At 33.8% G+C, this 14,437-nt stretch overlaps 1 protein-coding gene across 1 annotated transcript in view; it reads left to right on the top strand.

Moving 5' to 3' along the window:
* The first annotated feature begins 14,101 nt into the window (after positions 1-14,101).
* Positions 14,102-14,437, top strand: part of LOC136041521 (uncharacterized) — a 9,816-nt gene continuing 9,480 nt past the window's right edge. Inside the window, exon 1 of the mRNA XM_065726227.1 lies at positions 14,102-14,215. Within this exon, the coding sequence (XP_065582299.1) occupies positions 14,102-14,215 (114 nt within the window). The remainder of the gene's footprint in view (positions 14,216-14,437) is intronic.

Here is a 14,437-nt window from a genome sequence, read left to right as displayed (position 1 = left end):
ATAAATTTTGATTGACAAGTATTAAAAAAAAAAATTCATTGAATTATTTTACAATACTACATTACAATATAAACTTTAGACTGTATCTCTGGTTTTATTCTGGTTGAATCTTCACACAGAATATAACACTTTGTCAAACAAAGCTTTGAATGCACTGCTGCCGTTTACACCATCATATTTATGCAAAACGGGATTTTCTGACTTGTCTGCAATGAAATCCGAATACTGAACCCTCTTCGTTCTAGAAAAAGAGCTACGAGTAGCTATATCGTCACAGACACAAAAGATTTAAAAAACTTCGTGCTAAAAGACAAGTACATCAATCTCATAAAAAAAATAAATAACAATATCACTTGCCACTAGATTGTACGAATAAATTTTGGGTTTTATTCTATAAAACCTTCAGGGGAACCGCAAAATGATTAAATATTTTTAAATGAGGCGTAGCAACATAAAGTTTGGAAACCACTGGTCTAAGCTAACTTCATTTTAGGTTAGCCTAGTGGCGTAAATTCACCAAAATTTTGTGAGTAGACAGGAAATGTATGTTTTGACATCTGCATTTATGCAAAGTTGTTGTTGATAAAAAAGGAATTTTCTGATTTTAAGAACCCGAAAACGCATTTTTCCCAATTTAGGAGGGAGAAGCCACATGCACCCATTCCCTCCGTATTACCTTAATTACCTTAATTCGCACTTCAGAGCAATAAGGTCCAATGGATCTGTTTTGCTCTGTGAGTGATGATGACTGACATCTGTTACTGATCTGGATCTTGCCAGCAATATTTCCAGTTCCTGCATAAACACTCGCTACCCAGTGCTATCCAGTAAAAAGACTCTTAAAGGCTTAATTTAAAGCTATTGATTCTTTCAGCAAGTTTCTTATAGATTTATAGTTGAAAAGAGCATCAAAATGGCACATTGAGTTGTCTTCTACTTTCAAAGTCAAGACTATCAGTTCCATAAGGATTTACACTAGCTCAGGGTTGAAATAATTTCAAAAACAAGAGGGAAGTTGACTTTGAATTTATGAGTAAAAATAGCACAAGGTAGGAAATCCAATTCCCAGAAAAACCTAAAATTAGACTTAAAAACATTTAGAGCAAGATAATTTGATTTAAACCACTCATAAGCTCTATCCATCAGCATTATTGCCAAATGATTTGATCCCGCTCGGCACAAACAAGTGTACTATCATCAGCAAATGCAAATAAATCATCATTTCCTGCAATATATATTGAATTAGGATACTGCAGCTCATCCCTATATTATAGGGTATACACCCTTATTTGGGCACTCAACCTTGCCTATACTAGAGACTCCAAGCCTGAGGCTTGTTCTACTTAAATTTCATATGAAACTACAGCGGATGCAACTCATTTGCATACTTCCATGAGAATCGCATTTGTATATAGCCATGAGAGCCTAGCCACCAACCAGAGTAACCAGATCCAATATAAGATTGGGTTTTCAAAGTAATTTATACTAGTAGGAAAGTAGAATTCAGAAGGAGAACAGTTTGAATATAATCTGTATTATCAAGTTTTTATTTGACAATACATGTTAGCAAAAATGGGTAGCTTGTTTACATTGTTTGAAGTTGATAGTGGAGCTGGCAGCAGCAATGATACAAAGACGAGAGTGCCAAACATAGTGGTAGAAATTACAAGAGGATCTCAAAAACGATGAGATGTATGAGATATTTTAGGAGATGTAACGGGATGAGATGTATAGCCTTGAATAGGATGAGATGTATGCAAGATATGTGATTCCACTGAGCAAATTCAAATCGAAGGATCACTTATGTTATATATATGTTGGAGGATCCATTATGTTATCCAAGCTGCCTTAAATGCAATAATGAAATATATCGAGGACAATGAGTTAAATCAGTATGTGAAAAATGAGTGATATATTGTAGTTATGTAATAAAAATGTTTCTGGATCAAAAGCGTTTTTTCTTGTTAGAAATTTTTAGTAGGTTACTCTTCCTCTAAGAATACTCCTGAAGTAAAAAGAATTCTCATAAGCCTGCAGTGAGTTGTGAGAGCGTTAGGATTTAAAAATGACTGAATCTGAGAATCTAATAATCATACGGAATCTTGTGATTTTGGAAAAATATTTGATTCTAGATGATGATTTTCTAGAGTTATCTCTTAAAAGAAAAACATTTTCCCGAAGAATACTTAGCCATATAATGAGGAATGAGTTCGGATCTTTGAATTATTGTATGATGCTTATAATTCATAACCTAAACGCATTTACTTAATTTATTGATATATTAATATAAACAAAACAGACTGATATTGTGGTTTTGCTTTTAACCACTACCTAGGAATTCTTTTAAGGCGGCCATTTTCCAAAACAACAAAAAACAAGTGGAAAAATCCCGTCCAAACAGGTTTTCTTACGTCATTCGACTACTCCTCTCTCACTAGAATTAGAAAAGAGTTCTTTCTCTCTTTATCATTTGTAAGTAGTTTCATTTTGGCGGTGAGAGTGTCAACACTGAAAAATGTTTTATACACTATCACTATATGTGTATACACTGGGCAGCTGGTCATCCTGTAAGAATTGTGCAATTGTTGACGAGTATGATGATAAGTGTAAAATATTAATCCATGTAAATTGCATAAAGGATATGCAGTACAAATTGAAGACTGTAATTCTTGTCTTGAAGACAATTGCGACTCTCACACTAGACGATTATTATGCTTCAATTGTGACAATGATAAATGTGATCAATGGGAAAATACTTGCCCTGACATGATTGCGAAAAACCTAAACATGATTTTAGTTTACTTCTAAGAGGACTAGCATTGCCGTGGTTATAAATTGTTTTGGGGGGAAGAATCTGGTTAATGCTTCAATTGCAGGGATAATAAGAGTCTTTTTTCTACGGCATCGCTTTGAAAATACTGACTACCATGATTATAAACCTACTGGCTTTTATTTGGCTGTTACAGAAGGTGATTCTTCGTATGAGAACATTGTGTGTGAAATTGCCTCAAATAAGCAAATTAAAACACGTGAATTTTATAATCTTATAAACTTGAATAATATAAACACGTGAATTTTATAAACACGTGAATAAAAATAGTATTATCGAATTTACGAAGAGATGCAATAAGAGCTAAGTTACATTGAACTGCCCTGACTTTGCAAATCAAGATCAATATACAGTAAATTCAATGATCTACCGCCATTAGTTGTTTTCGACAGCTACCTATACGTAGAAGAAGAAATCTAAAGAGGAAAAAAACCATTTTTATTTATTATACATATTTTATTAATAAACAAGTTCACAAACATTTTTAAAGTGTTCCATTCTTAGGGCACTGAAATTTCTATTATAGAGGTAGGAAAGAGCATTGTCAACTAGAATGTTGTTCAATCATTCATCGTAAATACTGAGAAACTCAATATAATTATATCAGCGACATCGAAAAATTAAATATAATATTGCATGAAAACCAAAAAATTTGGTTGATAAATCTTGTACTCGCATCCAATCTTGAATAATAGATTTTCCACTTTACACAAGAAAGTTTTTAATGTGAGGTGTGTAGAAAGCACAAAGTAGACCAAGAGGATCTAAAAACTCAACAATCATTGCAGTTCGACAGAAATTGACTGAATTGGGTCTGCAACTATTTATTATAAGTTGAATGTATTAATATTTGCTATTATCTGAAACAAAGAGATATCAATGCATTGACAACTTACAATTTGTTATAGCTGATATAAAAAGTGAAGGTATCTTCAAGTTTTCGTTTGAAAATTACTGACTAGCTGAGATATTCGGTTTATACTTCATTTATTGAGCCAGAAGGAAATTTAAATTTCTACTTAAAATTGAGTTACGAAACTTACATAAAAATATGGCATTCTTACACTACCAAGGGGGAAACACAATGATCGTCTTGGAATAAATGCATTATTAATCCAAAAAAAATATCTCAATAATGAATAAAGTTCACGTCCCAAATTTATTTCATGGAAAACAGCTACATCCTCGAGAGAAAACAGTCGAAGCACAAATTTTCGCAAATCATAATAACGGTAAAACTGGTTTTTCTCGGATTATTTTAACTAGATATTAAAACTGATTTAAAAACGGACTGTGGATATTTCAGCATATAAATCAGAGAATTTAATACAAAACTGGGGGAACTCTAAGCTATCGTAAATTCTCCATTACTAACATTGAACACTTTACCCAGCTTAAAGATATATGGATAGAGTTAACAATAACAAAATCCCAAAAGTGTATTTTAACTACACTAAATGCCCAGAAAATTTGGTTTTTTACCTTGATTTACCCTATAATTTAATCAGCCAAATATTCAAGTTTACTATATATTCGGTTCGCAATCCTTCTTCTGAAACCACTTATTCCGTGATCGGCAGAGAAAACACCAGTTTTATCAACTCTACGGAACAATATAAAAAATTCACGCTTCTGTTCACTTGTAACGCCGGTAACTTAATGACTCTTTTCGTTCAACAGCACGCAAATTCACCCCAGAGGCTTACATAGGGCTGAAATATATAATAAGTTGACAAATCTGTTTAGGTAAAATTACCAAACTAGGTGGGAGGGGGTAGCTGTACTCTGATCAACTTGACTTTTAAAAAGATCAACTTGATCAACTGATCAACTTGACTCTGATTACCAATCCAATGAGACCCATCCAAAGCAAATGAGACCACCCTTTCTCTAAGAGCCTTATATACCCCCAGGGCATAAACCCTTGCTCTGATAGCTATAGGGAGGGGTCTTACTCACAGACATACTTTCCAGACCCTTCAACTGCGATGAAGAAAATTGTTGTCTACAAATTTTAATTGGAGGTATTAAGGTAAATGATTAGCGTGGAAGATAGGGGGGGAAGGCTGGTTTCTCTCGAATCACTTTGACTGTTAATAAGGCCACTATATCTTCCGATTTCAAATCAAATGAGACCCATCTGAAGGCTATACTACCATCCAGACAGTTGTTACTACGAACCAGACAGTTGTTTTAATTTAAACAGAGGGGTATGTCTGGACAAACCCAGGACAGTTCGAATAGCTGAATTCTATAAACATTCCAGGATTTTAAATGCAGATGAGAAACAAATTGAGAAGAATTGGATACCATATTCTAGGTTAGGACGGATATATAATTTATAAAACTCCAAAATAACATTAGGGTGGCATCCCTATTTACTTCCAGCAAGTCTCTTTAGAATACAAAGTCTGAATGATCATGGATTTCAAAAAATTAATATGTACATGCTATAACATTTTAGGATCTATCAATAAGCCAATTAGCTTCACAGAGTTTCAGTATGGAATTTCACTAGAGAAAATTTGAAGTGGATTGAGACGATCTCTTGAGCGATTAGCAAATATAATGGCTTTTGTTTTACTAATTGAAGTTGAAATCCAAAATCTGAAAAAAAGTCTGAACCTTTTGAATCCTTTTGAACCTTTCGAATCTCTGAACCTTCTGAATCCTTTTGAATGAGGCTATGAAGAAGTACAATATCCTTTCCAGACGTCCGAATAATCCAATCATCTGCATAAAGGCCAAACAATAAGTGAAATAATTGAAATTCTAAAACAAAAAAATTGAACAGAAGGGGACTCAAAATTGCTTCTTGTTAAGACTTCTAGTAATGGGACTCGTCTCTCCCCTATGCTCATTAACAAGAACATAAAAACTCCTACTACTTAAAAAGGACTTCATGAATCTTATGAAAGAGTCTAGAAAATCAAGGTTAATTAAAAGATCAATCAGTTTATCATCGACTACATTTTCATAGGTATTTGACCAGTCAAACAGGACTGCCATTGTTGCCTGTCTGGTTTTAAGAGAATTATGAACATCGATTTCAAGGCGAGCCATGTTATCAACAGAGCTATGTCCTTCTCTGAAACCTATTTGTTCACTTGGAAAAAGAATATTAATTTCAGTGAACCCCTTGAATCTTGATAGAATAAGCCTCTCAAGGACTTCCCTGAAGGCTGATAAAACTGATTTAAGTCGGTAAGACTTGAGGTCACTAGATTGGTAAGAAGGTTTTAAGGCTGGATATACCTGGGCAATCTTCCAAGTATCTGTTAACTTTTGGCTTGTCCAAACAAGATTATACGGACAGAAGAGGGTAGTATCGAAGACCTCTGAGGATTAATAAATCCATTTAATTAAAATACTATCATGTCCTGGGGAAGACTTGATATTAATGGAATTAAGTGCTGCCTTAAATTCATCTAGGGAAAATAGTTCCATCAAGGACCTTTTATTTTAAGACGTCTGAGGCAGGGTATAAAATGGAGGCCAAGAGTAGTGAGGATGAGAACGATCATTTTTATAAATATCTAGATTCATTGGAGATATATTGGAGATTCACCCTGCATGATATCATATTTATGTTCATCATTAGACTGCTTACCTCTATCGAGTTGGCTAAGAAAGTTATGACTCTTGGAAACTGGGGCTCTGAAACTAATACCTACAATAAAATTGGACCATGTAGACTGTTTAGAACCAATTTTACATTGGCACATGACTGCTTATAGGATTTTGTTGTAGATGGAGATGGATTCTTTTGAAACGTTTTACGAGTCTTCCTTTTTGCTTGTACTGCAACCATACCTTCCTAATTCCGCCAATTCTCGGGTTTCTTGAAACCCTTACAAGAAGTTGGCTTTGTCATGGGTATAAAGGATTTAGCTGATTGAAACAGGATGGCTTTCATATTGGACTCAATAACATTAATATCGGAGTTATTTGAGATAAAGCAAATTCAGGTTCATTCAATAATTCCTTAAACAGAGGCCAATTACCTTTGGAGTTATTAAAAGTTGTTGTATGGCGTTTAGAGAATAGCATACATTTTGAATGAATTTTATAATTGCAGAGTGATAAGATTTCAGAGAGGGAATCTTTACCGTTTGAACTTGATCATAATATGAAGATGGGCCAAGTAGCAAGTCAATAATAGAAAAGGCATTAGATAAAATATTATATTGGGTTTGGAAATTAAATGGAGTGGAAATCAAAGAATCCAGAACATAAGACAAAATATTCTCAATGCTTTTTCCTGCTTTGTTACAATAGGAAGTGGGTTATACGCATTGAAACCACCAAAAACAAAAGAATTATTCCCTACAAGTTCAGATTTTTGTAAATATGGTCCTGAAGAAATTTTGTAAATATGGTCCTGAAGATGATGAAATGGTAGAAATCTGGTTAAGTTGACAAAACTTAAACGCTAATGTCAGAAACATAAGCCCAAATGGACTACATTTAGCACAAAACAAAGGATGTTAGCTCACTGTTGACCAAAGAATTGTGAAATAATTTCAATTTTTTATTAAATAGCTATTAAACAAAATTAAACCAAGTGATAATCATACTATAATTTTTTTTGTCACAAACATATACCTTATTTCACATCCAAAAATATGACATGGAGCTATATCTGAGTTTACTCTAAATTCAAAGGCAATGTTTTCTTGTACATTGCCAAAGCACACACACAAAGGATTTTCGTGTCAAAGGTAAAGCTTATGAAAAATAAGTACATTATCAGCATCTTAAGTAGTAAGTATTTCGTAATCTTACGTAAGTATCAAGTACTAAGTACACTCTAGAGTTTTTACTTAAGTACAAGTAATGGAAAATTTTACTTAAGTAGTACTTCAAGTAAGTGATAGCACTGCCATCTTATAAGTCCTCAATTAATAGTTCGATTGGGACATTATACATAACTATTTTCTGTGTGTTTTTTGTAGGTGGAGTTCACCATTCAGAGATAACTAATATATTACCAATTCGATATTTGTAAGAGCTTTGCACGCATCCCTTCTGTTTTGGAACAAAACTGTAAGAGAGCCATCTCTATTAACATTCACACTAGAACTACATCTTAAACGTTTGTTTAGATCCATTCTAATATTAGTGATATTTTTGGCAGCAAACACTTGGTCACTGTTGAAATTAAGAGAATGATGGGTTTGTCCTTCAATTCCATAGTTGTGAATTTCTGCAATTTCAGGACAGCTTGTGGAGGGCTTTTCGGGTTTGTGCTTTCTAATAACTGTCTGAAAATCATCATCGAGCTTGAAATCAGTTTTGGTGTTTTAGGACTCTGAAACTGTTATCATAGTACCATTATTGCTGTCATCACTAGATATTGGAGATGCAGCAATCCCTTTAGCAGCCATGCGGATGTCCACTTCTGAGTACCAATTTGATGGTTGATCCCCTTCTCTGAGGCGGCTAGAAAGGCTAGGATACATGCAGCTAAAGAAAAGAAGATTCCAAAACAAATTCTACCCAGAATAAATTTAAAGGAAAAAGCAATAACATGCTTTCCAAAAAATGGTAAAATATCTTAATTACAATCACTGAGAATGAAAAAGGATATCCTTTCCCAACTTCCCAACATCCCATGTTTTCCCAACATCCGGTTGCGGTTGTTAAGCCTACATGAAATAGGGTTTAATCTTTAATGAAATAAGGGTGCATCACAATGAAATAGCGTATAACTTTTGTAAATCGGTACAGAAATCTAGAAAATAATTCAAGCTCAAATCACTGCCATTTTCCTTGCAATTTGTTACCAATTTAGCAAATTAGTGTCAAAAAAAGTTTTGCGTGTCCAACACTTTATAGTCCTGTTTCACGATGTATAAGGTGTTAAAGAATAGGTCTAGCAGTGTGGAAAATTCTGTTATTCTCGTGCTAATTACTTAATATATAAAAAATCAAATATGTCAAGCCTCAGATGATGAAAACAAGGCTCCAGTGGCTTAGTTATATCATAATTACAATTTATTTGTCTTTTAAATTAAAAATACATGCAACATTTTTCCATCCACATGTAAATGACCGACAAGCAATCATCGCCTCATGAGCACATCTTGTGACCATAATTTTAAATAGTTTTTTCAAAGCATTATCTTCCTGTATTTAGAATAATAGTTATCTAAGCAATAAACAATAGCAATGTTGAAATTTGAATAGATTGCGAAAAATTTTGTCGCACCCTCTTGACCCCAAAATAAAATCTTTTGGATGAGTTCGAACTTTCCGACAACGGTGGTAAAAACCAAAGCATGGATGGCAACAAAAGCATGGATGGGCAGAAGAATAATGCAGCTTCTCTCTGGTTTCACAGGACTTGGATGGAAACAGATTGCTTGGTATATTATTTTAGATTTGAGGGAATGATTTTATTTATTTCAAGTGGTGTGTTTTAGGCCTCCTGGGGTGCAGGTAAATTGCTATCCACATAACTCCCCTGGAGTGATGGTCAGGCCAAATGTTGTTGGTCTAAATAATGGGCAATTACAGGTCCCCATTTATACAACAAGTAGTACCTATATCTCAAGCTTTACAGCATCAGGGTCAGATTAGGGTAAAACTCTGACAGTTCATATAACTGACTTACCAATAAAGTGAACATAGGCTACCACTTGATGCCTTTTTTTATGTTCTTTATGAACATAATAATTGCTTCTACAGCAAATTCAAATTTATGCACTATTTGAGCTCTTAAAAATGCTGCTTTCTTGGTCATTTTTGACAAAATCATTTGGTTGCCTAAATGTTTAGTTTCATCACAAGCTGTCTAAACTAGAAACTATGCTTCAGATCAGCATAGTTTCCAGTTCAGAGCACTTGGAAATGATAATTCTAGAAGCACATCCATTTTTAGCTTTCTTAAATCTGCCTTCAACAAATTAAAAGTGTCTAAAATGGAGAATATATAAAAGAGAATATATGATAATAATAAAACCTAAAATGGGCTGGGTTTTGAAGCCAAGGGAAATGTTGGAGTTGTACAATATGAATTAGGCCTAAATTATATTTAAATAGCCTACTATTTCCAGTCATCAGTGGTAATTTGTGTATAGTAGGAAGCCAAAAGATAATTAAAAACTTGCACCTCCATTAATGCTAATTATCCATTTTCACTTTTGAGTTGAAACTAGCCAGCAAACCAGTGAGTCAGAGCAATTGGGCTAGTCAAATATTACATTTATGCTCTGTTGATTTGAAGAAAATCCTTCTGATGCAATGGAGACTGTACAGTTTTTCAGTTTGAGATTAAATTTGTTTTAAAAGATTCTTTGGCTATAGGAAGGCCTTTGTGAAACAAATTTGGTTGAATAGTGATTCTCAAGATTAAATATTACCTATAGAGTGAAGTAAATTAGTCCATGAGCCCTGCAGGCAGCAGGGCAAGGTCTGTATTCTATATTTATTGAATAATTATTGGCCTGAAGCCTGAAACAGCAAACTAAAAGTAAGTCATAAATATGAACCAACAATTCAACCAATCATAATACAGACCTTGCCCTGCTGGCCAAGGGGCTCTTAGACTGATTTGCTTATTGAAGGTCTTCACCAAGACCTTCCCATAGCCAAAAAATCTTTTAAAACAAATTTAATCTCAAACTGAAAAACTGTACAATCTCCATTGCATCAGAAGGCATTTCTTCAGATCAACAGAGCATAAATGTAATATTTGACTAGCCTAATTGCTCTGATTCACTGGTTTGCTGGCTCGTTTCAACTCAAAAGTGGATAATTAGCATTAATGGATGTGTAAGTTTTTGAATTATGTTTTGACTTCCTACTATACAGAAATTACCAGTGAAGACTGGAAATGGTATTTAAAATAAAATTTGATCATATTGTACAACCCCAACATTGCCCTTGGCTTCAAAACCCTGCTCACTTCATGCATTCTTAGTTTGCTCCATGGAGGAGGAGGTCAACCAGAAATGGATGCACTTCTAGAATTAGCATTTATAAGTGCTCTAAACTGGTAACTAAATATTTACCAATAGTGTTACATTTTTTCAGTGCTAAAATTATTTATAATAAGGTTAGATTAGGTAAAAAATTACTTAAATTTGAATTTGTAGCAGAAGCCCTTATTATATTTGTAAAGGTCTTGTGGTGGTGCAGTGGGTTTGACCTTAGCTTGGTAATACGGGACCCAGAAATCAAATCATGCTGCAGCAATGCACTGCAGGGACCTTAGTAGTCAAAAAGTGTTGTTAATCTGATACAATTATATTTGTAAAGAACATACAAAAAGGTTCACTTTATTGGTAAGTCAGTTATGTGAACTGTCATAAACTTACCCAGATTAGGCTATACAACAGACTCCAGGATACAGTAGAGCCAGACATTAACAATATGTCACTGTTCTAGCCCCTCACAATAGGTACTGTCAGTATCAAATTTATATCTCACCATACTCTCAAAATAGATATATTGCTATAGTCTACATTAGATTCATTTGACATTGTGAATACAATATTGAAAACTACCCACATCTTCCCTCAGATGAAACCATGAATTTATGAAAAACAAATCCTACAGAAGCAGAGGATGTCATAAACTTCCAAATCTGTTATTATCTCATGACTGTAGAAAGCAAGCCAAAATATGTATTTACCTAACCCAGTTTAGGAAAGTAGTAGATTAGCAAAAAGCTGCTTCACACTTCCTCCTAAGTACCAGCCAAAAAATATAGGAATTCCAAGTCTTGATAGATTTGGCAATAGGGTTATCTTGTCTAGCAATGATGAAACAAGAACTCTGTTTATGGAAAGAGGAAACACTTCAAACCTTAAAGAAGTTTTGACACCTGAGCATTTTGACTTTCAACTAGGGAGAGATGAAAAGAGAGTTTCAGTATTTCTAACCACTGAATCTGCTGTTGTAAAAGCATTGATAAAACAAAGTATCTGAAACAGAAATGCAAGCATAGGAATTTAAACCCACATCTCAAGGAGTAATAAGAGGAATACCAAAATAAATAACTAAAGATGAGATAAAAAGAGGTAAAATATAAAGGAGATCATATAATTAACCTACAAATTAACTGATGCAACTTGATGCCCTTTTTTATGCTCTTTCTGAATATAATAATGGGTTTTCTTGCAAATTCAATTTTAAGCCCTTTTAGGATCTGTTAAAAAGATAATTTCTCTCAAAAAAATTTTTATATAAAAATGGGTGAAAAACTTTGTTTAAAACTTATAATTTCATTATAAATCTATTTTTCAAAAGTTGTATACTTCATAAATGCTGATATGTCAAGATTAAGATGAATAAAAAAAAAATTCAAAACAACTTGGCCATGTTTTCTCCTTATTCTTTTAGACTGATTCTAACCTGTTGTTTTGCCTGTATGTTACAAAATGTCAAAGCCAACAGAAGAAACATGGTGGATAGAAAAATGTAGAAATTGCTTTGGATTTTATATCTGACATAATTATGACATATCAATGCTTGCAGATTATAAAACTTTAATAAAATGGATTCTATAATGAAATAGTAAGTATGAAACCAATGTTTTAGCAATTTTTATATGCAAAACCATAGAAAGAAATTTTCATTTTAAAGGTAAAAAAATGGCTAAAATTGTATTTGCTAGAAAACCATTTTTATACTGAGTAACAGCATGGTATGTTCATTTTATTTGTAGATCAATCATATGAACTGCTCCACTTTACCAAAAAGAGGTATTGAATCAGATACTACACTTCTTACACACTTTAACACTTTTTTAAAGTCTAGCCTATAAGATGATTAGAAAGATTTAATGGAGAAATAAAACAATGGAAAGATAGCTTATCAATTTGTAATACTCTTAAGAATAATTTTTGCCCTCAGCTCTTTGGCTATTTGGAAAAAAGGGAAGTTCAATGATACCAAAGGCCTATCATCCTGTGCTTCAACTGCCAAAACTATGGCCATATGCAGGGCACTATAATCAGTTTGTCTCAGATGTGCATGTTCCTACCAGTCAAAAGATTATGAACTCAAGAAAGTAACAGAGAAAAAAAATGGATTTCAAAACGTTGCAGCATAAATTCCAGGGGAAATTATTCCTCCACTTCAGGCTTGTGCATGGTGAAAGAACAAAACAGAAACATTCTGACATTGAAAAAAAGGAAGTTCAAGAACACTAAATACCTATTATTCACTACTTCAAGTGCCAAAAGTATGGCCATATGCAGGCACAATGCAGGGCACCACAACCAATTTGTCTCAGATGTGCAGGCTCTCATCAGTCAAAAGACTGTGAACTCAAGAAAGTATCTGACAAAGAAGTTAAGTTTCAAAAATATAGCTGCACAAGTTGCAAGGGAAATCATTCTTCCATTTCAGGTTTGGGCATGACAAGAGAACAAAATAGAAACATTCTGAGATTGTCTCAAGAAAAAAAACATCTGTAGCATAGAGATCTTATGCAGATATATTAAGCTGGAAAAAAGCCATGCAAATCAATGAACAAAAACAAACTTTAGACAGACCTTTTCACAAAGCTAGTGGTTTTTGTGTCTAGTTCAGCAAAAGGGGTTGAATTGGAAATACAAGAAGGGTCAAGAATTTATGTTTTCTTGTGAACACATAATGTAAAAAAAAAAGTTAGAAGCAAGTGAAATTCTAAAGCTGGTGAAGATGTCCCCTTAAATTACAGTATTATCATTAGGTACCAAATCAGTCAAAAAAGTTAAAAAAAAGATGCTTAATTGAGAGCTTTGCAAAGAATAAAGAAATTTATGTTACTTGCCTTCAAGAGACATGGCAGACAAGCAGACACATGTTTAGTGAAGGATTTCTGCATAATTAGAAATGATAGAGAAGAAGATAGAAGAGGTGGATTGCTTTTGGTCATCAAAAAGATAGTGTAGCCTACCTTTAGGTGTTGGATTTTGGATCAGTGCTGAATCAGAAGGTGGAAGTGTTATTGTGTGGAGTTTATAGAGATGGTAAACCGGTACTGATATTAGCTAATGTGTACAACCCATAAGGGAGCAATATGGATTTGGAAATTGTTGAAAATAGTAAAAAAAAAAGAGTAAAACTAACTGAAGAGTTTTTAATAGCAGGAGAGTTGATTGCTCACTCTGATATTTGGTGTGGTTGTGGAAGTTAAAAAGGGTTTTGGAAGTGCACAGGGGAAGGGCCTGGTAGGACAAGCTGAAGTAGTTCGTTTGACACTATGGGCTACCTACTGTGGCAAATTCACACAGGGGTTCAAATTTTACTATTGATTTAGCCCTTGTATCTGCTAGAATGGCAACTAGGACAGCTGTCTCATCAGAAATAACCAGTAATCTCATTAGTGATCACTTACCTTTAATTGTGGATACTGAAGGAAGAATTGAAAACCCCAAAACTGATAACCAGGTAAGGTTCAAATATAAAAAAAGCCAACTGGAAAGATTACAGAACAGACCTGGGATCAATTGAACTAGAAGATTAGCTGAATTCTTTTGAAGACACAGAGGATAAAATTGATGAAGTCCAACTACTACTACTTGTGACAGCATAAAAAATTATCCCACAGAGCAGGAAAGGGAAGAATGTCCATAGAAAACTTGTATGGTGGAGTAGTGAATGTGAGGATTC

This window comes from Artemia franciscana, unplaced genomic scaffold (genome assembly GCF_032884065.1).
Source record: "Artemia franciscana unplaced genomic scaffold, ASM3288406v1 PGA_scaffold_23, whole genome shotgun sequence".
NCBI classification, from domain to species: domain Eukaryota; kingdom Metazoa; phylum Arthropoda; class Branchiopoda; order Anostraca; family Artemiidae; genus Artemia; species Artemia franciscana.
This window is presented reverse-complemented; position numbering and strand designations above follow the sequence as displayed.